The 26,249-nt window shown below is 39.0% G+C and overlaps 1 protein-coding gene across 31 annotated transcripts in view; it reads right to left on the reverse strand.

The window, feature by feature from the left end:
- STAU2 (staufen double-stranded RNA binding protein 2) overlaps positions 1 to 26,249 on the reverse strand; it is a 311,536-nt gene that overhangs the window by 137,554 nt on the left and 147,733 nt on the right. For all 31 annotated transcript variants that reach the window (XR_009595067.1, XM_060393813.1, XM_060393809.1 and 28 more), the window contains one exon: positions 5,633 to 5,940. Coding sequence is in view for 30 of the 31 variants with exons in the window: in XM_060393813.1 (XP_060249796.1) it covers positions 5,633 to 5,940 (308 nt within the window). In the remaining variant the exon portion in view is untranslated. The remainder of the gene's footprint in view (positions 1 to 5,632; positions 5,941 to 26,249) is intronic.

Below are 26,249 nucleotides of genomic sequence, written 5' to 3' on the forward strand. Positions count from 1 at the left end.
AGATTTGTAAGCAAGAAGCAAAAATGTACCGGCATTTCTGCTGTGTCATAAAATAATATGCGTAATGCCTCTTTCGCTATCTGATACATAACAAGGCAGTCAATAAATGTCAGTTTCATTTCCTTGTTTACTCGTGTATCTTCTAATATCCCTGGCATGTCAGAGTAGTTTTTTTTCAGTGTGCAGATATCTTTACATGCAGCATTCCATATACTGCTCTCTTTTTCTCAAGAGTTGTCCTGGATGAGAAGAGAACAATACATTTGAAATTTCAGACGCTGTCATTCATGAAAAAAAAAAAACTTCAGCTGTAGCTGAATGCTGAAGAGAGGAAAACAGACCATTTCAACATGACTTAGAAAAAATAGGTGTGTATACACACACCAGCCTGACATGATGTAGTACCTGATGGGTACTACAATTAATCTTCTGTTACTAAGTTAAAAATCACATCATTGCCAACCATTTCTAGCAAAGGGAAATGAAATTCACCTTTAGATGAAAAATAATTTCCTTTTCTTCAACTTGATTGAAGAAATGATTGCTTATTGCTTTTCACATAATTTCAAATAGAATTCTTGAAATCTCTTACAATACAAACAAAAAAGGCTACAGATATTTCTAGTTGGGGATGACACATATGGCAACTATTTTTTTCTGCACATCAGTGGCTCATTTCAGATCCACATCAAAGTCACTGTGTTAGGACAGCTCTTCTATGTATTACGCTTTCTTTGAAATGTGTCTTATTATGTATATGCTGGTGTATCAAGGCTCAAGAGTATGTCTATCCTGATTACATTCTGCAGTGACTTAGGGTAGAGTTAGTCTTGAATAGTTTATGTGGTAATAATAGACTATTTTGTTTCCCTGGTGGCTCAGTGGTAAAGAAGCAGCCTGCCAATGCATGAGATGCAGGTTCAATCCCTGGATCAGGAAGATCCCCTAGAGAAGGAAATGGCAACTCACTCCAGTATTCTAGCCTGGGAAATCCCACAGACAGAGGAGCCTTGCGGGCTACAGTCCATGGGGTACAAAGAGTCAGACACGACTTGGAGACTAAACAACAAATGGACTATTTTATTTAAGTCTTGCTTGATTCTTAACTGTTATTTATCACACTATGTTTTATATGCATCAGGATTTCTTTCTTCAAATGTAATATTTTTCTCTAAATAGTTGGAAATTTCAGCCAAGTAAGATGATATGTAATTCTAATGGTTTGTATGAACTATAGTTATGTGAAACGTATTGACAGTTTGTGTGCCCTTGAGGTTTTGGCCAAGTACATCAAACTCCGAAGAAACCAGACAACAGATCAGTTTGCAGGTAATAGGCTGCCCATTTAAAGAACAAACCTGAGTTTTAGGGTCACCACAGGAAGACCAAAGACTTCAGGAGAATTCTTCCAGTTTCTCCAAGGTCTTTGGAAAGTTGAGGCTAAATCCAAGAGGGCTTTGTATGAAGTGACCATAAATCAGAGCAAAATCTCTGGACCCCATGCCAAACCCATAAATGTATTTTGCTCATTGTACTCTGAGTAATTTCTCATCACTTTATATACATTGTGTAACAGTGTAGATGAAAATTTGGGCTCAGAAGTGACAGGGTAAGTTATGTTTTGAGGACAAATTAGAAATGGGGGAAAACATTTCTAAGTGGAGGAGTATATGTCCATGCATGATTTCTTTCTCCATATTTTCCTATTAGAAATCTACAAAATTTTACTTATACTGGTTTTTAAAAAACAGACCCCTTACTCCAAAAAAACTAGCCACAAACAGCCTTATTATAAATTAAAAAAAACTCTGATTATAAATACATGGATTACAAAAAGTGAAGTATAGGGAAAATAAGAAAAAAGAGAAAGGACAAACATTGATTCTCGAGTTGGGTAAGCCCCACGCCCCATGTCCCATCTCAGTGTAAATTGTACTAAGACCAAACTGTTGAAATATGTTATGTCATACATGCCTTTAAGAGAAGCCCATAATCGTAAAAGAAATCTGCTGTAATCATACTAAACTTCAAAAAAGAAGACATATTAGTTGAAAGGTATTATGTTTGAATTGTACTTAAAAAGAAAGTTTTTAATTAAATAGATACTTCTGAGCCTTCTACTGATATTCTCATCTTGCTAAAAATCGCACCAATATCTAAAACTCACAATAATGAAAAGGCACCCCACCCAGTAAAACATTCCCTGTTTTTTATAAAATAAATATGGTTTAACTAAGATACTAAGTATTTTCTTTACACTCTTTATATGAAAAAAAAATAAATCTAGTTTTTTATATTTCACTCTGGAAGTTTTAAAAACAACACTGCTCACTGGATGATAATCACAAGGAAGGGTACAGACTAAAAGATTAAAATTAAACCCATCTAGAAAGGATAATTTACTAAAATAATTCATTTTAATTTCCAGACTAATTTTTCTAATGACTCAAACAATGAAACTGCTTACAGTTAATTATACAGAGAGATTTCTAATATAATTAGTATGAAAAAACATATTTATGATGCAAAAACTCAGAATAATATAAATTATAACACAATGAAACAGAATCTACTTCAGCTCAAAAGTTGATGAGCATTTCAAAAATGTCTCCTCCATATTAATTTTCTTTAAAAAGCTGAATGATTTTGAAACATTTTGGCATTATAATTAGAGAGTATCAAGTATACACCAAGGAACCCTGGACACTAAGGTATACCTGTATTTCAAATGAATTTTCTTAACTTTCATCGAAGTTAAAGAAGCATACTAACTGGGCTGGACAAAGCTTGAGGTTCACAGAACTGCTGATATAAAACTTTTTTTTCCTAAAAAGTAATAAGTCAATAACATTCAAGTTCTAAAAGAAAATTTAAAAAAACACACTAAATAAAATTTCAAAAAATTAATATTCATTTATGATAGAAATCCAAAAGCTTGCATCTAAAATGTGATTAAAAACTTCAGGTTAGCCCAAGCAAGGATAAAAGAATTACTGAGAATATGCAAGTGTTCAGTCATCTTCTGACCTGCGGAGCCAGCTTTATTAATAATAACTTTAATTGTATAATAATTTTAATTATTTTATAGACTTAAGGGAAAGGATGTGAGCTTAATACTTGCATTCAGTAAATAAGCTTTTTGTCACTCAAATTTCAGTTAAAGAGTGGGTAATGAAAAAAAATTTAAAGTTAAAACAACATAGTTTTCAGTACACTAATATATTTTTTACTTTTAATACAATATAGCTGTCACATACAATGGCTCTGGTAGGCTTAAATCAGATGTCAATGGGCACAGAAGGCCAGAGAAGAGTTTATACAATATTCAATAAGCAACAATATCTATTCAGTGTACAATAACAAAATTTTAAAAGTACTAACCTTGAGACACAGAGAAAGAATTTATTGTTTTTAAGTTCCAGAAATAAAAATAACACAATAGCATGGAATCCGTAACAAGCTGGCCCTATCTTTTCTAAGCTATGGTCCAATTAAAACATTTAAGAAATAGAAACAATCTACATGTTTTTCTAGCAGGTAAATACACCTGAGAAAGTTACCTATAAAGAAATAGGCTTTAAAACTCTTAACCACAAAGACTCTTCTACTGTGACATTATGAGGATGTGCTGGGCACCTGTCAGGGCATGGAGCCATTTCCCACAGTCTGTTCACCGCACAGCTGCAGGTTGCAGCTTGTCAGCAACACAATATTTCATATCAACACCAAACTCGTTTGACCAAAGAAGCACAGTAATGTTTCAAACCATCTGCTTATATTCATTAGTATGTAAAAATCACCAAACACAATTTGGAAATGTTTACTAACTTGTCCATAAATAAGAGTGTATTATCTCAGCATAAACTTTAAAGAAAAAAAAGGGTCTGAGTAGTCAGCCCAAATATAGGAGTAACAGATTCTACATTTTGACTAAAGCAAACCTAATTTAAAATTATAGTTGCTATCACTGCCAAGAATTAACAAATAAATACAGATTAAAAAATTTAAGTAGTTCTTCTGGCAGCAAAATGAACATCTACCACAGTAACTTCTCCAAGCAAAAAACTCAATTCAGAGCTTGAATCAATTTGTGCTTTGTTTCTATAAAAATCCAAACGTAGCATTACTTTCAGACATTTTTAGACAACTAGATTTGTAAATAAACAGTGAATTCCTTTCCATCACAGTTTATTTCTAGTTCATCCTATGCACATTATAGATAGAACTAAAAATTGCTTAGTTCTTTTTCTCCAGGACTTTAACTGTGTGAATCAAGGTCCTTTTAAACAATGAGTTATTATTATTCTTAAAGTAAACCACAAAAACAAACCCTACAATTTTAATTTTTAAATTAAATGATTAAAATTTCAGATGACAGAGCCAAAAACTGGTAACAGCTTTTTAGACTTCATATTAATAATCTAATTAAAAATATTAACCACTACCTGCCAATAGATTGGAAAGAATCAGGTTTCTGCGAAGGGAAATAAACAAAAGAAAACATGCAAAAATTCCACCCCCTCAACCACATGATCTTCTCTCATATCTAAATTTGAAAAAAATTTATAAGTACATGATGATTTTAGACAATACAGACCTTCTAGAGCATTTCTAAAGGAAATTACAGTTTTTGGTCTTAGGGAGTAAGACTAAGATGGAAAGGGGTGTGAAAATAGTGAACTCTGTGGGGACATTCTGTTCTTTCTACACACAAGCACACTGCTGTTCATCCAGTCAAGTGGTTACAGTTCAGTACAGGATTTTCAAGGCAACTAAGATGTCAAAACACAGGTATTTCCTCTTCCTAGAGTTAACAATTCTTTTAAAAGATCTACCCACAGAGAATTATTGTGGTTTTTTTTTTCTTCCAAAAGGGAACAATGACTAAATGGGGGAAGGGGAGAGTTTCCAGCCCCAAATTCTTATACACAACAAGAGGCCTATAAGCTAGGTGTAGACTGCCCGGTGAAATAGAATTATTGGTACCATCTGAGGTAGGTGCTACCCTAGATGGTTCAAAACACAATCCAGTAAAACAATACATGTTTTTATGCCTCAAACAGCTAAAAAGCATTTATTACTGTTCTAACACCATGGTTAATAAACTCCTAAGACAATAGACTTCTAGGATGTTGTACCTTAGTGGCATCTCTGAATCATTACTAGCAACAGAATGCCAAATTCAAAATTGCTATGAAAGTAAAATCAGCATTAGAAAAACTCAACCTTACTGTAAACTGGGGGAGCACTTAGTGTTAAATACTAAGACCAAATGTATGAAGGCAGGATCTTTACTTGGGAAGACAAAGTGGAGGGAATAGATGCGCCCAATTGAGACCAATCAAAAGACAGAACAGAGGATGAAAATGTCTTAAAAAAAAAATAGAGGAGGAAGAAAGAATATGGAGGCGAGCCAGGCAGCAAAAAATAATTACTGGAGAGAATGAAAAATCTTTAAAATGAGGCATGTGCACATGGCTCGCTTTTCTGTCCTCCGTGTTCCTAATGATTTACAATGTAAGTGGCACAGAAGTCACGCTAGCAGGCAAGAATGAGCTTTCTGATGGAGAGAGATGGAGGACTAGGGGCTAATGAAGTGCTTTGTTTTCTTGGTTTTGCTTTTAATTCATACCTGAAAGCCTTGAATCCTTGCTAAATATTCCAGCTGTTTTGAAGGTTGTACTGGAGAACAAGGGGGAGTAGGAGAACTTCCTTTTAAACCTATGGCTTCAGCTGTAGAAGATGTTCCGTTCATAAGGAGTTCCCTGGCAATTGTAGCTGAACTACTCGATGTGGGAGATATACTGAAGAAAGAGCTCGAGGGTTGGTTCATATCTTTGGGTGACAAATAGCCTAGAGTCGTGCCAGAGATTACTTTGTGGCGGCTGGCTTCCATCTCTTGATAAACATCAGGAGACAAATGAAGAATTCCTTTTGGAGCTATAAGTAAAATAAAGGAACATTGTTATTACACTTAAAATAAGTGAAACAGAAACATGTTAGAGCACTAGTGACTCAAGGATTTCACGTGAAACAAGGCAATGAAAAACACTGTTAAGCACCCGTCTTCCCCATACTTGCAAAGGCAACTGCAGTCTCCTCTTTGGAGGCAAAAAATGTACGTTTCAATATTCCTAAAAATCATTGGCTTAAAAAAAATCACAAAGGGGACTTCAAGGGAAAGCGTACGTGGTGGAGGAGCTATGGAGGAGCACGGGGAGGAATGTGTAGAAGTGCACTGGGGGTACGCTTAGGAGTGTGTAGGGTCTTCAGCCTGCAATTTATTATTTTATGATCTCATAAAAGAGACAGTAAGTCCCTAACAGATGCGGCAGTTGAGACACAGAGGTAAAATGACGGCTGGGTCAGTCCAAATGATCTGCGCAAAAAACTCATACATCCAATGGCCTGCTGGTATTCCTCTCTCCACAAAGATGTCCCACTGTCAACTGTACCTAATGAACATGTTAAAAACTGACAGAGCATCTTCTTCCCCCAAACTGTCTCCTGTCTGGAGACATGATGTCTCCTCAACGTGATAGGACTGCCCTGGCAGCTCAGTAGTAAAGAATTCGCCTGCTAATGCAGGCGATGTGGGTTTGTTCCCTGGGTCAGGAAGACTCCCTGGAGAAAGAAATGGCAGCTCACTCCAGTATTCTTGCCTGGGAAAGCCCAACAACAGAGAAGCCTGGTGGGCTGCAGTCCATGGGGTCACAAAAGAGCTGGACACGACCTAGTGACTAAACAACAACATGATACCACCATCCACCTGCTCGGCTGCCCAACCTAGACTCCTGGCAACCAGCTTTGACCCACTCACAAACAAGTAGCCACCACGTGCAGTCTAGAATGTGCCCTGTCAGCTTATCAAGTGTATTAGCTCAAGTCAGGCCATATGCAGATTCTAACATCAAGAGGAGTGAGCCTGGGGCTGTGGCATCAGTTGGCAGAGTTGTAAACATATTTCCCTTGACTTCCATTTGTCTGAGAGATATTTCAAACCACATTTCACAGGCTTGTTCTAACATCTTTGGATCAGATATTAACGACTCTCACATCATGACACTATCTTCTAAAATGACTGATCAATCACCAGTTTCGGAGAACGTGCCCTGAGAAAGAAAACTTTGACCCTTGGTCCCGCCTCTCCCTTTCCCACCACCACCCTCCTGATTCAGACCCTCAGTGTTTCCGATAGGGCTATTGCAACCATCACTAAAAGCGTCACACTGCTGCTCTCCCCACTGTCCATTCCCCAAAATGGGTCTGTGCCACAATCCCCAAATATAAGGGTTCCATGATAAATACATGGGGGAAATATGCAAATTATATCACACACAAACATCCCTTCGGGAGGATTAAAAATGCACGTTAGCACAGCAAAAACTCTGAGAAATCCAGAAGAACAGAAATCCATTTAACTTGGTTTAAGCCAGGATTTCCCAAATTCATATTATATCCAGGCTTCCCATGTAACATTAATAACATCTTAACACCCTAGGAAATGCTAAGGCTAGACATTTTCTCACTTTAAAGTCTTTACTGGCTCTCTATCACTTACACATCAAATCAGAATACCTCAGGATGACAAATGAGGCCCTCAGTGCCCCGGCTCCTCCTCTCCTCCCCATCCTACTAAAATCTTCATGGAGACCCCATGCTCCACTCATGCAGACATAGTCACACGTCTCCCCATACTCTGGCTTGTTTGATCTCATCACAGCTTTCTTTCTATTGTTCAGTCTCTCTTTCTCTCTCTCACACACCCCCTCAACCCCCCACCCCCCACATACCAGTTAGCCTCCTGCTGTTAGGTTTTAGGCACCGTGCTAACCAACAGTCCTGATCTCCAGTCACCCTCAGTCTCTCAGGAGAGGAAAACGAAAGGGATGAATATCACGGTGTGGCAGGTGCCTCTGCAGAGACGGGTTGGGGAGCAGTGGGAATGAGAAGGGAGAAGCACTGGGAGCTCAGGAAAGGCTTCCTACAATGGTACTGACAGCACAGCCCAAGAGATGAGGAGAACTGGGCCCAGGAGGGAGGGAAATGAAGGCAGGCAGAGGCATGAACAGACGCAGGGGTTAGCAGACCCGGCAACCTCTGCCCTGGAGCAAGAAGCGGGAGATGGGTACTGCAACAAGGAGAAGTGGAGGGCTGGGAGGGGCCAAGCTCCAGGGAACTCCATCCCGGGGGTGTTATAACATAAACTGAGCGAGTGAAAGTTGCCAGTCGTGTCCGACTCTTTGTGACCCCATGGACTATACAGTCCATGGAATTCTCCAGGCCGGAATACTGGAGTGGGTAGCCATTCCCTTCTCTAAGGGATCTTCCCAACTCAGGGATGGAACCCAGGTCTCCAGCATTGCAGGCAGATTCTTTACCAGCTGAGCCACAAGGGAAGCCCAAAACATAGAGGGGCTGCCTTGAAAACTCATTTATATATGGCACTCCCCTGACGTTCCTATGCTTAGGACTCTGCACTTCCACTGCAGGGGGCACAGGTTTGAAGCCGGTTGGGGAACTAAGGTTCTGCACGCTGCATGGCATGGCCAAATGAATAAATACACAAATAAATTACACAGCATAAAATATCATCCTATTTTATAGATTTAAAGGACCTCCCTGTAGCTCAAATGGTAAAAAATCTGCCTGCAAGGAGACCTGGGTTCGATCCCTGGGTTGGGAAGATCCTCTGGAGAAAGGAATGGCAATCCAGTCAGCATTCTTGCCTGGAGAAACCCATGGACAGAGAAGCCTGGCAGGCTACAGTCCATGGGGTCACAAAAAGTTGGACACAACTGAGCAACTAACACACACATGTTTTACAGATTTAATTTGTACCTTTGTGTTTGTTAGCTTTACATTCAGGAAAATTTTTAACAAAAAATTTAAAAAAGAAAACATATGCTTTGGGGAAAAATTACAGATAAATCTCACTAGCCAGAGTAAACTACTTTTAACATTTTGCTTTAAAAATATACTTTTAGTCTTTTTTCCTATACACTTTTTGTTAATTGAAAAAACAAGTTAAAAGACAGAAATACAGCATGACCCTTTTGTTATTTATAAAACTATGTGCTTTCATTAATAACTTTAAGCTTAAAATTTCATTATATCAGTTGTTTCTTCAAATAATTTCGTATTGCTGGACATCTAATTTATTTCTTTTTTTAAAAAAAAAACAACACAGGGAAACATATTTTTTTAAATTATATCCTTATTCACATGAAAATTGATTTCCTTAACTCAGAAGCAGAACTGCTAGTTAAAGAATATGAATTTTATTTTTTGTACACTAATAAATTGCTCTAAATTGGTACAAATGCTAGTAGTTGTGCCAATTTCATACCTCCATACAAATATGTGAAAGTTTCTCCTTCTTATTTCAGTAGTAGATATCGTTATTAAAAAACCTTTGCCACTGCTCTCTGTTAGTATAGATAAGTGGCAATGATTTTTTAAAATAATAATATCTAACATAAAAATAGGGGGAAAAAGGTACTTTTAGCTTCACCCCCTGATAGCTGGGGAGGTGAGAGAGGTTGGAGATTTGAGGGCTTCCCTGGTGGCTCAGACGGTAAGGATTCATCTGTCATGCAGGAGACTCAGGTTCGATCCCTGGGTTCAGAAGATTCCCTGGAGAAGGGAATGGCAACTCACTCCAGTATTCTTGCCTGGAGAATTCCACGGACAGAGGAGCCTGGCAGGCTATAGTCTATGGGGTCGCAAAGAGCTGGACACGACTGAGCGACTTCGCTTTCACTTTCATGTGTGGCCAATAGTTTAATCATCAATCATGCCTATGTAATGGAACTGCCCCAAGCCCCCGTAAACGAGGAGGTTTGAAAAGCGTCTGAGTTTGAGTTTTATCTCCCAACTTTACTGGGATAGATGCTTCTGTGCTCCAGCTCCTTTTGAACCCCACCCTGTGTACCTACCTCTTCCTCTGGCTTTCATTTTCAATCTTTTGTAATAAATCCATGGTAGTATCTTCCTGAGTTGTGTGAGCTGTTCTAGCAAGTCATCAAACTTGAGAAGGGGGCTGTGGGAACCCCCTGAATTTACACCATTTCGGTCAGGAGTACAGATGGGAATATGCGGCTTGTGATTGGCAAAGCGGGGCATCTTGTTAGCCTGAGCCCTTAATCTGTGGGGGCTGCACTGATTCCAGGGAGCAAAGGAACCAAACTGTAGGACACCCTGCTAGCGTCCAGAAAGTTGGAGAATTGGTTGCTATGGAGGAAAAGAATCCCTACATAGTTAGTGTCAGAAACGCAGTAAAAACAGCCATATGTCAACTCTGATCAAACTAGACATGTGCAGTTTTATGTTCAATTTTATCTCAACAAAGCAAAAACATCTGCCAATTTGCTAAGTGGGATGACATATTACTTTTTCACTAGGTGTACCAACACCAGACACAATTCTTATTTAAAGAATAACTTAATGTATGACTCTAAATTCTACACTTAATTTAAGAAATCAAGAAGCTAAGAGCATTATTTCAGCAATGTTATTATATAGCAGTAATGGGCTTGCCAACAGCAATATTATCAAGCAACAAAAATGCTCTCCCAGCACTCTGGAGAGGGATTACATCACAGCAGAAGAACTCATGTGGGGTACAGGCTCCCTTATTCCACTGTAAAGCCCGAATTGACTTCATGAATAAAGAAGATTCCTTTCTATGGAGATCAACTAATATAACAGTATCACTGAGAGAGAGTAAAGATACGTGTAGATGTCTGCAGCCAACTACCGAATGATTTTCAACATGAATATTAGTAACTGTTTGGATCAGTCACAATTCATTTAGGTTCTTTCCGTTGTAAATTTAAGTCACTTTTCAGTGGGGTAAAGACCTAAAACAAGAATCAACGAGTAATTTAAGGACTTCCCTGGTGGTTCAGTGGTTAAGAATCTGCCTGCCAATGAAGGGCACACAGGTTTGATCTCTGGTCTGGAAAGACCCCACATGCTATGGGGCAACTAAGCCTGCGCACCACAACTACTGAACGCCTGAGCACCTAGAGCCATGCTCTGCGACGAGAGAAGCCACTGCAATGAGAAGCCCAGGCACCGCAACTAGAGAGCAGCCCCGACTCACTCAACTAGAAAAAGTGTGCAGCAGTGAAGACTCAGCCAAGCTAAAAATAAATAAAAACAATAGAGAGAGTAACTTAAAGTGTACATATTTAGGGACTTCCTACTGTCTCCTGAAAAACCACCCATCTCAATTTATACTGCTATTAGCAATGTGTGACTAAACCTTTCTTACACATCTGTCAAAACAGGCTTCAGTTATTCTAAATAATTACTATCACTCTACATTTTGTTGTTCTATTAATTTACATTTTTTTGATTCAGTTCAGTTCAGTTCAGTCGCTCAGTCATGTCCGACTCTTTGCGACCCCATGAATTGCAGCACGCCAGGCCTCCCTGTCCATCACCAACTCCCAGAGTTCACTCAGACTCACGTCAATCGAGTCAGTGATGCCATCCAGCCATCTCATCCTCTGTCGACCCCTTCTCCTCCTGCCCCCAATCCCTCCCAGCATCAGAGTCTTTTCCAATGAGTCAACTCTTCACATGAGGTGGCCAAAGTACTGGAGTTTCAGCTTTAGCATCATTCCTTCCAAAGAAATCCCAGGGCTGATCTCCTTCAGAATGGACTGGTTGGATCTCCTTGCAGTCCAAAGGACTCTCAAGTCTTCTCCAACACCATAGTTCAAAAGCATCAATTCTTCGGCGCTCAGCCTTCTTCACAGTCCAACATTCACATCCATACATGACCACAGGAAAAACCATAGCCTTGACTAGGCGGACCTTAGTTGGCTTTTGAATATACTATCTAGGTTGGTCATAACTTTTCTTCCAAGGAGTAAGCGTCTTTTAACTTATGGCTGCAGTCACCATCTGCAGTGATTCTGGAGCCCAAAAAAATAAAGTCTGACACTGTTTCCACTGTTTCCCGTCTATTTCCCATGAAGTGATGGGACCAGATGCCATGATCTTTGTTTTCTGAATGTTGAGCTTTAAGCCAACTTTTTCACTCTCCTCTTTCACTTTCATCAAGAGGCTTTTTTAGCTCCTCTTCACTTTGTGCCATAAGGGTGGTGTCATCTGCATATCTGAGGTTATTGATATTTCTCCCGGCAATCTTGATTCCAGCTTGTGTTTCTTCCAGTCCAGCGTTTCTCATGATGTACTCTGCATATCACAGATAAACATTCTCTCATGTGACCCCCTTAGGCCCATGCCTTCTTTCTTGTTGGCTCTGACCTCAGTTTTGCTCATGGACTTGGCAAGTATTCCCCTGCTCAGCCTTGTAATGTCTGTTCTTTTCACTCTCTATTTGAAGATGTTCTGAATCGTTCTTCCATCGTCTACCTTTTGTCCCTGATGTGGCCTTTAATATTCCCATCTTAGTACTGTTAATCTGTAACCACTGTACACAGCTGCACTGCAGAGACAACACTGGCACTATTCTAGCACTTTACATGCATTATCTCATTTAATCCCCACAACCACCAAATGAAACGGATTTTTATTTCTCTAGATTATAGATGAAAAAACTGAAGCAGAGAAAAGTCAGGAAACACAGCTAAGGATATGGATAAGGTTTAGCAATGGTAGATTTTAACTCCAGGTGGTCTATCACCAGAGTCTGGACACATTACATTAAATGACTTCCTAAAAGAACAAGCAGAGGGAAAAAAGTGAAATGTCCAGCCAGTTCTAAACACCCAGGTTTAACCCAGGAAGTGAACTCCACATGTGAAGTTTACCCAGACTGGCTCCACAGTTGATCCATGCCACCATGGCTGTTCTTAGATGTTCTAGAGATAGCCTCACCAAAATCTGCCCTAAATTATATGACGTCACACAGGATTTTGAAAGCCCCAACGTGCCAGGGACAGTGACATCCTACAAATGAGGAATGCCAGGCCATGGTGCCCTTTCTACTTGTTTTCCCCACTAGGTTTATGCTTCTCTCAAATAGGTGTGAAAACCCTCTAGCATACAAAGCCTCCCACCGCGTTTTCCCAGTGCTCCAGTTCTTACAGGAAGAGCTGAAGAGGACATTCTGAATTGAGATTTCTTAAAAGGTCTTATCGTATGTATAGATCAGCAAATAGCAGAACCTTGCCTTTTGATGTTGACTAACATTGTAACTCTTTGAGAGGCTGAAGAACATAGATGAGTAGTAACTGGTACTAGAGGTATCAGAACAACAGGGCAAACCAAAGGAGTAAGAAAGATAACGTCACTTCACTGGTACAAGCAGTTAATGTTAGTCTATAAAAATGAGTTTCTCTGCACGTCCACAGAATGAATGCATTGTGTGTGCTTCATCACTAAGTCACATCCGACTTTTTGTGACCCCGTGGAATGTAGCCCGCCAGGTTCCTCTGTCCGTGGGATTTCCCAGGTAAGAATAATGGAGTGGGTTGCCATTTCCTTCTCCAGGGGATCTCCCTGACCCAGGGATTGAACAAGCGTCTCCTGCATTGGCAGGCAGGTTCTTTACCATGGAGCAATGGAATGAGTGTCTAGCTATTGCTTAATAAAATGAACTTGTCACTTTTTATACCAAAGCTTCAAAAGAAATATCTTACTGTATGTTTCCATAAATCAGCTTGAATCTTGCCACAATATGGCTGGACTAAATGTTTTATTTATAAATACTCAAGTACCCAACAATATTCATCTACTTTTGTCTCAGTGAGATTTTTCACAGCAAAAAATTTTAATTCACATAAACGTAAAACACTTTTGTAAATGAAAGAAAGAGCAGAAACAGTGATGACGGGTTCTTCTGATTGAGATTTACGACATGTGGGTAGATGCATGACTGTTTCAATGTAGATACTATCAAGGATGACTCACCAAATGTTAAAAAGAAAGTCAATTGTTTGTATACGGTTTGAAAGCTGAGGGCTTAGAATCATACTCCTCCTCTGATCAGATAGAACATTTTGTTTAGTACTGATACTATCTCAGAAGACAGAGTCCTGCTTCCTAATAGGCATCAATTATCTTAAACCACAACCTAGTTTTGGGGTTTGCCAATTTAGAACTGGATATCTGAAAGTTACTTGGTTGTTACTGGAAACAATAGATTCTTAATGAGGAGTTTCGTTTTAACCTTTTCTTGTCCAAAGTTTCAAGTGGCAGCCAGGCATATATAGACACATCCTGTGACTGGTCTTCCTGATGGTGAAAGTTAAATCCACCTCTCGCAGCATTTTGCTGTAAAGTCCGCCTCTCCTGGCATTTGCTGCTCAGTGCATTTCCCTAGTGTGTCCTGATGGTGCCAAAATTCATCATCATTCTAATGTTGAATAAATCTTATTTTTAAGGTATCAAAAAAATTATCATTAAAAAATTCTTAAAACTTGGAGAAATAAACTGCTGGTTCAAAACAGGAAATATACAAAAAGGATGAGCAGGAACAGCAAGATTTATCAGTTTGACAGTGATTTTAAAAATCATTTATATGAAAACTCACAAAAATCCAAGTAAGGTCTGTAGAATGGGTCACTGTATTGTTCCTGTGTCAATTTCCTCATTTTGATAAAGTGCTATGATTTTGTAAGATGTCACCACAGGGAGAAGCTGGGTGATGGGTACACACTGTACCATTGTTACAACTTTAAGACATTTTCAAAACCCAACTACATAAAGCACTGTTAGGCTGCTCTGAGCATTTGCAGGATAGAGGTCCTAGAGTAAGGCTGTGCAGAGACCTCAAGGTGGAGAGAACCTTGACAGCTCCAGCTTCGGGCCACTGCCTTGCCTAACGTGCAACCCTGGCTCCATGGGCTCTGGCTGCTTGACCTCTGGTTCCATGATGATGGGAGCGTGGGCCTCGTGGTTAGCCTTCTGTCCTTTACCAGGGAAGCACCCATGCCACCAAAGGACAAGTGGGGAGCCTAGGCTCTGAACCTCACCAAGGCGTCCTTGGTGGTTCACTGTAAAGAATCAGGCAGTAATACAGGAGATCCAGGTTTGATTCCTGGATCAGGAAGATCCCCTGGAGAAGGGAATGGCCACCCATTCCAGTATTCTTGGCTAGAGAATTCCATGGACAGATCCATGGTCAATCTGGGGGCTTTCCTGGTGGCCCAGATGGTAAAGAATCTGCCTGTAATGAAGGAGACCTGGATTCAATCCCTGGGTTGGGAAGATCCCCTGGAGAAGAAAATGGCAACCCACACCAGTACTTTTGCCTGGAGAACCCCACGGACGGAGGAGCATGGGGTCACAAACAATCGGATACTGAGCGACTAACACACACATGCACTGACATTAGCTGTAATGAGGCTCCCCTGGACCCTATGGTAGTGCTGGACACACCTAGAAGAGAGCTGGGACTTTGATACTGCTTCTTGATATCAATCCAGACCACAGGGAGACTGGACTTCTACTCCCACACAGCAATAATGAGTAGTGTCATAAGAGAACGAGTGAGGAGTCAGGACATTAGTCATCACCTAGAGGTAAAGAGCTTATCCTCTCTGTGATATCAGTGAAGATCATGTAAGAACTAGAATTCCTACTCCACCCAGCAATAACAAGGAATCTACCACCTTGGGCATCAATGGAGGCAGAATGGGGAAACTGAAGTAGAATTCTGAAAAGTGGTCAAGTAACCCACAAGGAGTGAGAAAAGGAAAGCAAAACAATAGAAAAAGTAAATAAGATGGCAGACTTAAGTCTTGAACATAATTACATTAAATGTAAATGATCTACATATATCAATTAACAGGAAACTAGCAAAGTAGATTAAAAACCATGCTGCCTAAAAGAAATTCACTCCAAATATACTGATATAGGCAAGCTAAGAGTAAAGAATGAGGAAATAAGATGTATATCTTATAAATATTTATCAAAAGAAAGCAGGACATTCTATTTCTAAATAATGACACATGGAGGTCTATGGACCCACCCCAACAAACAACCATAAGTTATGAATATTAATTTTAAAATACTTTTAAGTCTCTGGAAATCATTCTAAGGGCATATAACAAATAAAACATCCTCCCATGTAATAAAAAATTTGGCTGGACTTTGTCCCCAGTTCCTGGGAGACAGCTTCTAAGTCCTTAGAATTCTATGAGTGACAGAAGTGTCTTCTTTTATTAATGGTGCACCCCTCGGCCATGTCAGAATTTATGCCAACAAGATGACTCAGAATGGGGTATGGCTATGTCAGAAAGACCATCCATATGTTTAGAGGGTTGGAGCTTTGAGTCACACGGCATCAACTGAACCTCTGAGGAAAGAGGAAGGTTGGAGATTGCTATCAACTTCATGACCAATGATTCAATCAGTTACACCTGAGATATTAAATGCCCACAAAACTTGTACAACTCTGGAAATGGAGTGAACCCCCACTTGGCAATACTCTGTGCATATTATACATCACTGAGTAGGGAGCAACACGTTCCTGACTTCATGGGAAAGGACATCAGAAAAAGTACATTGGAAGATTTGTGTCTGGGACTCTTCAGATCTTACCCTATGTGTCTCTTCTTTTAGCTGGTTCTGATTTGAATCACTTTTGCTGTAACAATATTGTAATCATAAGACTTTCCTGAGTTCTGTGATTCATTCTAGTGAATTATCTTATCTGAAGGGTAGTGCTGTTCTAACTATGGTGTCGAAAAAGACTCTTGAAAGTCCCTTGGACAGTAAGGAGACCCTAAAGGAAATCAACCCTGAATAGTCGTTGGAAGGACTGATGCTAAAGCTGAAGCTCCAATACTTTGGCCATCAGATAAGAAGAGCCAACTCACCTGAAAAGACTCCGATGCTGGGAAAGATTGACGGCAGGAAAAGAGGGCGACAAGTATGAGATGGTTGGATGGCATCACCAACTTGATGGACATGAGTTTGAGCAGGCTCTGGGGGTTGGTGATGGACAGGGAAGCCTGGTGTGCTGCAGTCCATGGGGTCACAAAGAGTTAGACATGACTGAGGGACTGAATTGAAAGGGCAGTGGGAAGCCTTGACTCTATAGTCAGTTGGTCAGAAGTGAGGGTGGCCCTGGAAATCCTCCCAATAGTGGCTGGTGTCTTTTTTTTTTTTAATTAATTTTTGGCCTCCCTGGGTCTTTGTTGCTATGAGTGAGCTTTCTCTAGCTGCAGAGAGCTGGGGCTACTTTCTTGCTGCAGTGCACAAGCTTCTCATTGCAGGGGCTTCTGTTTTGGAACATGGGCTCTAGGTGTGTGGGTTTCAGTAGTTGTAGCATACAGGCTCTAGAGGGTGGGCTCAGTATGTGTGGCATACGGACTTGGTTGCTCCACAGTATGTGGGATCTTCCTGGACCAGGGATCGAACCTGTGTCCCTTGTGTTGACAGGATAATTCTTAACTACTGGACCACCAGGGAAGCCCTGGTCAATGTCTTTTGAAGTGAAGCAGTGTTGTAGAAGACTATGCCCTTAACCTGTGATACCTAGCCTAGCTCCAGGGTTTGTATCATTAGTCACTGCACCTTTATCCAGGGAAATCTAATAAATCTCAGAAAGAATCAAAGTCTCTGGTACTTGAGCTATGACTCATTCCTTCCACCACCTGCAGCTACAAAGATGGGGATCTTTTTCTCCTCAACCACCTGTAAGTAATATGGTAATACAGTAATATTGTTACTAGAAGGGCAGGCCACCAGAATTTCTCATTTCTCCCAGCTCCGAGCTGCAGAAGTTAACTGTCTCATGTATATAGCCAAAAAAGTCAGGCAGTCCCTTTTTACACCCAGCCACCACACACAGTGAAAGCTGAGAGCACCTGAAAACCAGCTGCTCTCTCCTCAGCTTGCTCATGGGATGGAAGTTCACATCAGAAAAGGCAAACCAAGACTACCAGAGACTACCTCCCCTGACCAACACTCTGCTTAGAGAGCAGCAGTGTGAATCTCAAAGAAGTGGACCACTATCCCCTTTCCTACTCCAGAACAGTAGCTCAGAAATTCTGAGGTAGTCCATAAGAACAGTGTTCTGAAGTTTTCCCAAAGGAACTGACTTTATTTTAAATAGAAGGTAGGAAAGTTCAAGCCTAGGGGCACTCAGTCATGCATAACTCTTTTCTGGCCCATGGACTGGAGCCCTCTAGGCTCCTCTGTTCATGGGATTTGCCAGGCAAAGATACTGGAGTGGGTTGCCATTTCCTCTTCCAGGGGTTCTTCCTGTCCCAGGGATAGAACCCAGGTCTCACGTGTCCTGCATTGGCAGGAGGGTTCTTTACCACTAGCACCACCTAGGAAGCTCTACTGGAGGTTTTGGTAGTAAGCAATTCACAGCCAATGAGCTCTCACAGTGAGCTCCAACATAAACCAGCTAATTTCCCAGAAAGAACCAGGGAAAGAGCTAGGAAAAGTGCCTCTAGGAACTGAACAAATCTGAAATACTGGTCTCAAAAACTATCCTGAAAAGGGACTCAAACTTAATTGTATCCAAATGACAGAAATTATGGTTTTATGCCAACAACCAGCAGTACTTCCCAGGTGGCACCAGTGGTAAAGAACCTGCCTGCCAATGCGGGTTCCATGCCTAGGTAGGGAAGATGCCCTGGAGAAGGGCATGGCAACCTGCTACGTTATTCCTGCTGGAGAGTCTCATGGACAGAGGAGCCTGGTGGGCTATGGTCCATAGGCTCACACAGTCAGACATGACTGAAGTGACTTAGAATGCAGGCACGCAATAAGTGGAACCAAACAGCTGAGTATCGTGTCCCAAATCAGGCAAAAAGCTTATCACATTAGAGTGAGAAAGAGTAAAAGAGAGCCCCACTAAGTCTGTCATTCCATGTGACTTTGAGCATGCTGGAGATGCTCCCTCTGAGAGGTGACATCAGAGGCTTCATTCTGCAAGAGAAATAAACTTCATAAGAGTCCAGGTTTTCCTCTAAAATCAGAAACAAGGCAAGAATTCCCCATTTTTGACACTTCTATTCAACAGATACTGGAAGTGCTAATCAAAGCAGTTAGGCAAGAAAAAAAAATTGGAAAAGAAGTAAAATTATCTCTATTTGCAGATTATATGATCTTATATGTAGAAAACATGAAAGATTCCACACACAAAAAACACCTGCTTAGAACTAATATATGAATTCCAGCAAAGTAGCAAAACATGAAATCTACAGACAAAAATCAGTTGTTTTTTCCATACACGAACGATAAACAATCTGAAAAGGAAATCATAGAAACAATTATATTTACAAAGGCATCAAAAAGAATAAAATATTTAGGAATTCTCTTAACCAAGAAAGTAAAACTTTCATACTGAAAATTATAAAATACTGCTGAAAGAAATTAAAGAACACACAAATGAAAAGAGATCATGTGTTCATGTATTGTGAAATATGTTAATAATACTATTAAAATGTTCATACTACCATAACAATTTCCAGATTCAATGCCATTCCTATCTAAATCATAGAGACATTTTTTACAGAAAATTTTTTAAAAATCCTAAAATTCATATAGACTATACTATAAGAGACCTTGAATAGCCAAATCAATCTTGAGAAAGAAGAAAAAAGCTGGAAGCATCGCACTTACTGATTTCAGAATATATCAGAAAGCTGTGGTAATCAAAACACAAGGATACAAGCATAAATAGTGACATACAGACCGACGGAACAGGTTAGAGAGCCTAGAAATGACATGCTTTACAGTCAAGAGATCTTCAACAATGGTGCCAAGACTACACAATGAAGAAAGAACAGTTTTCTTTAACAAACGGGCAACAGGATATCCACATACCAATAAAGGGAACTGGATCCTCAATCTTACACCACACACAAAAATCACCTCAGAATGGGTTAAGGACTTAAGACTCCAAACTGTAAAACTCCCAGAAGAAAACATGGGGCAAAAGTTTTACAACACTCATCTAGGCAATGATTTCTTAGATGTGATACCAAAAGCACAGGCCCCCCCCTCCACACACACAAAAAAGCAAAAATAGACCAGGTGGAACAATGGCAAACTAAAATGCTTCTACACAGAAAAGAAAACAGTGAACAGTGTGAAAAAGCAATTTATCGAATGACAGAAAATATCTGCAAACCATCTCTTTTATAATCAGTTAATATCCAAGATATATAAGGAACGTCTATAATTTAACAGCAAGAAAACTAATCTGGTTTAAAATGTACCAAGAAAGGACTTAAATAGACATTTCTTCAAAGATGACATATGAATGGTCAATAGATATGAAAAGATGCTCAGCATCACTGACGGTCAGAGAAACAAAGGCAAAAGCAAAAGTAGTATTGCTTCACACCTGGTAGGAAAGCCATTATTTTAACAAAAATGAAATAAGTGCTGACAAAGATGTGGAAGAGACTGGGGCCCTTGTGCACTGTTGGTGGGAATATAAAATGGTATAGCCACTATGGCTGGAGCTGCCTCAAAGAGTTACAAAAAGAACCATCACATGAAATAGCAATCTCACTTCTGGGTATTTACCCAAAGGAACCTGGTAACAAGTTCTCAAAGAGATATCTGCACTCTGGTGTTCACTGCAGCACAATTCACAAAGTTCAGGAAATAGAAACAATCTAAATGCCCATCAATGGTTGAATGGATAAAGAAAGTGTGATTTATACACACCATGGAATATTATTTATTCATAAAAAAGAATGAAATCCTATCATATGCAACAACATGAATGAACCTTGAGGAGATGATGCTAAGTGATATAAGCCAGTCACAGAAGGACAAAACTACTTGATTTCACATAGAAGAGGTATATAAAGCAGTCAAACTCATAGAAACACGAAGCACAATGATAGAGGGGAACTGGGGAACTGCTGTTCATTGAGTACAGAGTTTCAGTCAGGCAAGGTGAAAAAGTTCTAGGGATCTGCTGTACAACATTGTGCTTACAGTTAACAGTACTGTATTGCACACTTAAAATTATTAAGAGGAAAGATCTGTTATTTTTTATCACAATAAAAAAATAATAAAACTTATGGTAAATATCCTACATTCCAACAATGAACAAGTATAATTTGAAATTAAAAACACAATACCATTTATATCAGCACTGCCCCAAAATGAGATATTTAGGTATAAATTTAACAAAATATGTACAGATCTGTATGAAGAAAACTCTGATGAACAAAATCATGAAAAACTAAATAAATGAAGAGATATTCAATGTTCATGGATTAAAAAGACTCAATATTGTCAAGATGTCAGTTCTTCCTAACTGAACGTATAGATTCAACACAATCGCAACCAAAATCCCAGCAAGTTGTTTTATGGATATCAACGAACTGATTCCAAAGTTTATATGGAGAGGCAAAAAACCCTGTAAAAGGCAACACAATACTGAAAGTGAAGAATAAAGTTGGAGGATTGATGCTACCTGACTTCAAGACTTACCACAAAGTAGTAATCAAGTGATCTTGATGGTAATCAAGATAATGTGGTATAGGTGAAAGAGCAGATAAATACACAAGGGAACAGAAGAGAGAGCCCAGAAATGGACCCCCATAAATACAGCCGACTGATCTTTGATAAAGGAACAAAGGTAATACAATGGAACAAAGGTAGTCTCTTCAACAAATGATGCTGGGATAACTGGACATGCATATGTAAAAAAAAATTAATCTAGACACAGACCTTATATCCGTCACAAAACTCACAGTAATAAATGTAGAATTCAAACCTATGAAGCTCCTAAAAGATAACACAGGAGAATATCTAGATGACCTTGGGTATAGTGATGGCTTTTCACATATAACACCACAGATCCATGAAAAAAATTACCGATAAGCTGGACTTTGTTAAAATTAAAAATTTCTGCTCCACAAAAGACATTACCAAGAGAATTAGAAGAGAAGTTACAGACTAGAAGAAAATACTTGCAAGAGATACATTTAATAAAGGTCTATTATCTAAAAATATTTTATGAAAGACTTAAAATTGTAAAATAAGATATCAATCCATTTTACAAATGAGCCAAAAACCTTAACAGACACCTCACCAAAGAAGATACAAAGATGGCAAATAACTACACAAAAAGATGTTTTACATCATATGTCATCAGGGAAATGCAAACAAAAACAAACAGGTATCACTACACAACTATCTGAATGGCTAAAATCTGAAACACTGACATAACCACCAAGTGTTGATCAGAACATGGAGTTAAAGGACTCTAACTCGTTGTTGACAGGAATGCAAAATGGCACAGCCGCTCTGGAAATTCATTTGATGGTTGCTTAGAAAACTAAACGTACTCTTACTAGCATGTGTTTCCTGGTATTTAATCAAAAAAGTTAAAAACTTATGTCCACATAAAAATCTGCACACAGATGTTTATAACAGCTTTATTCATAATTGCCAAAACTTAGAAGCAACCAAGATGTCTCTCAGTAGGTGAACAAACTGTGATACACTTTTCAGAGCTAAAAAGAAATGCGTTATCAGTCGTGAAAAGACACTGAGGACCCCTAAATGCTTATAATTATGGGAAACAAGTCAATACAAAAAGATTACAGGTCTGTGATCCCAACTACATGATATTCTAGAAAAGACAAAACTACAGAGATAGAACAGTGGCTGCCAGGGGTGATGCGAGGTTAGGAGAGACACAAAGACAAAACATAGAAGATTTTGAGGACAGTGAAAATATTATGTATGACACTGTAATGACAGATATACATTATTACACATTTGCCTAGACCTATAAAATGTTTAGTACCAAGAGTGAACCCTAAGGCTCACTGTGAACTTTGAGTGACCATGATATGCCAATGCAGGTTCATCATTTGTTTAAAAAAAAGTACCATCTGTTGAGCTATGTTGTTAATGAGAAAATTTATGCATATATGATGATGGAAGGTATATGAGACATCTCTATATCTCCTCAATTCTTCTGTAAATCTAAAACTGCTCTAAAAAAAACTAAAATGCTTTTTTTTAAGTAACAAAAAAAATATTAGCACAGAATGTAACAAAGAAAAGATGATACAGTTCAGTGGTAAACATACTTGAATGAAGCCCAGCTATCAGAGGTCAGGTTACAGATTGCCTCTATACCTTGTTTCCTTCATCTGTAAAATGAATTATACTAGGGGAACTTGAAAATCTCTTTCAGCTCTAAAAGTCTATGAATCATCTTAACACAAACCAGAAAGCTTGGAATAAAACAATATGCTTGAATAACATCACCCAAAAAGCCTGTTGAGTGTTTTTAAAAATGGACTATTACTGAAGTTTTTTAGGTCTTAAGAAAAGTCATATAATGCAGATGGTGGTTTCACTGGTAAAACAAACACTGCATGTGCTTTCTCAGCCGTTTAGTATTTTTACATGATCCACCCGAATATCAAACTGGTATCTGAAACAATAGTTTGGACATTTTCCACATTATGAAACATCCTATAAAACATCCTTTCAAGAAAATGCATATTTAATTTTAGTGGAATTTCTTTAAGAAAACATTATTCAATTTTCCCTTAATTACCAGCAAGTGATATATCTAAGAAATAAATACACTGTCAAGTGGCAAATGCCGATCTTAGAATTGTAAGACACGAGTTCAAGTCTTCACTACATCTAACTAACTGAGTATTCTTAGGCAAGTTATACAATCACCTGCAACCTCAATTTAAGAGCTGGATGTTCTCCGATGTTTTCAGCCTTAGGACTTTTATCGTTTTTTGTTCTCTGAATATCGCGATTCAAGGATCTGTCTTTCAGACAGACTGCATTTCTTTAGTAACAATAGATCATCTTTCTGTTTCTTCCACCAAAGACTGCCAATGTGAGATTCAGAACAGCTTGAGATATGAACATTGTTCTAACCCAAAGCAAAGCAATCTACTAAGAGTGAATGCATTATTTCCATTAGGTTGTTGAAATACCAATAATGACACCTATTATATGGAAGAGTCCAGCAACACCACGCTGAGAACTATAAGTCTAGATGATATCTAAGACTATTAACACAGTGGGAAGAAAAGTGAAACACTGCTTTTTTTTCATTTATACAAATATTAAACACTGACAATGTCAGGTACTATGCTATATTATTTTATTTTAAAATTAAAAAAAGCAATTGATTTTTTTTTTCAAATTACACTTTCCACTTTTTAAGTTTTCTTTCCTTTTCTTATGGGCAGAAGAGGAATAGTTAACCCTGTTTATCTTACAGACTGACTAGGTTCTCAAAAGCAGTTTCAACTTTTAAAAACTTCATTAAAACTTCATTAAAATCAGCAATAATACCAAAACCAGTACGTGCATCTGCTCAGTCACTTCAGTTGTGTCGAACTCTTTGCCACTCTATGGACTGTAGCCCACCAGGCTCCTCTGTCCATGGGATTTTCCGGGCAAAAATACTGGAGTGGGTTGCCATTTCCTACTTAGGGGAACTTCCTGACCCAGGGACCAAACCCAAGTCTCCTGCATCTCCCTGCATTGCAGGCAGATTCTTTAACACTGAGCCACTGAAGAAGCCCCAGAATAGTACAATGTAGTCTACAAATACCTTCTGAATGAATGAATGAATCCTACACCCATTACACACAGAGGTTTTAGGGAGACCATCACCATTGCCTTTCTGGACCCAAACTGCCTTCAACCGTACAGTCCCCTACTGCCTCTTTTAGTGCTTTTAATTGATAATGTGACTTCCCACACTCCTCTCATTCCTCATATCAAGGGGATTTTTAATTTTCAATTATTTATACTCCATGTAGTACGTGCAGAAAAGAACACAGACCAAACATACCTTCATTCACATTTGTTTTAAACAAAGTTTAAGTTTACTCATATTAAAACAAAATAATGATTAAAACTGGTGCATAGTTAAATGAGGGCTTTCCAGGAGGCTCAGTGGTAAAGAATCCGCCTGCCAACGCAGGAGATGTGGGTCTGATCCCTGGGTTGGGAAGATCCTCTGGAGAAAGAAATGGCAACCCACTCCAGTATTCTTGCCTGGACTATCCCACAGGCAGAGGAGCCTGGCTGACTGTACAGTTAATGGGGTCCCAAAGAGTCAGCCATGACTGAGAACATGCACATACAGCATGGTCAAATGAACAGAAGACAACAGAAAGTACAGAATAAAGCCACACACATACAAGAGTCTTAGTATACAACAGGCAAGTCAATGCAATGGGATGAAAGCTGAATCCATACTTTTAGCATAAATCTCAGAGGTATCAAAGACTTAAGGACAAAAAAAAGAAAAAAAAAAAAAACTACCGAATTTCCAGAAGGTAATTAAAGAATTCTTCATAATCTCAGAATGGAGCAGGCATTATTAACTATGCTAAGATTACAAATGCTATAAAAGATTATATAAAATAAAGGCCACTCAAATACATTAAAAAGAAAACCAAAATTTAAAACATAATTCCACCATAAATAAAGAGACCAAGAAAAATATTGGCCAGTCATATCATAAAGGCACACACACATGCTCTTTTCAAGTGAGGGGGGGAAAAAAAAAAACCAACAAACTAATTTTAAAATGAGCAACAGATATAACGATATCACTGACATAAACTAGTTTAGAAACAAAAAAAAAGTGTAGAAATGGCTCATAAATGTACAAAAGATACACTCAATCCTACTCTCAATGGGAGAAATGCAAAATAAAACTACACTGAATAACATAGCTCAGCTATCAGATTGGCAAGTATCCAGAAGTTTGAGAATACGCGTTTACTGAAGCTGTGGGGAAACAGGAAATCCCATACACTGCCGGCAGGAATGTAAACAGGGAAATCTCTATTGAGCATAATCTGGTGACGCTTATCAAAATTATAAGTGCACGTATTCTTTGACTTACTATTTCCACTTGTGAGAATTTATTCAAAACACTAGCAAACACGTAAATGGATGTGGGTATGAGGTTTTATGCAACAGGATTATTTATAATATAAAAATACAGTGACGTGAAAGCCGCTCAGTCATGTCCAACTCTTTGCAACCCAGTGGGCTTCCCTGGTAGCTCAGATGGTAAATCACTGCAGATGGTGACTGCGCCCATGAAATTAAAAGACATTTACTCCTTGGAAGGAAAGTTATGACCAACCTAGATAGCATATTAAAAAGCAGAGACATTACTTTGTCAATAAAGGTCCTTCTAGTTAAGGCTATGGTTTTTCCAGTGGTCATGTATGGATGTGAGAGTTGGACTGTGAAGAAAGCTGAGTGCCGAAGATTTGATGCTTTTGAACTATGGTGTTGGAGATGACTCTTGAGAGTCCCTTGGA

The sequence above is a fragment of the Ovis aries genome, chromosome 9 (assembly GCF_016772045.2).
Source record: "Ovis aries strain OAR_USU_Benz2616 breed Rambouillet chromosome 9, ARS-UI_Ramb_v3.0, whole genome shotgun sequence".
NCBI lineage: Eukaryota > Metazoa > Chordata > Mammalia > Artiodactyla > Bovidae > Ovis > Ovis aries.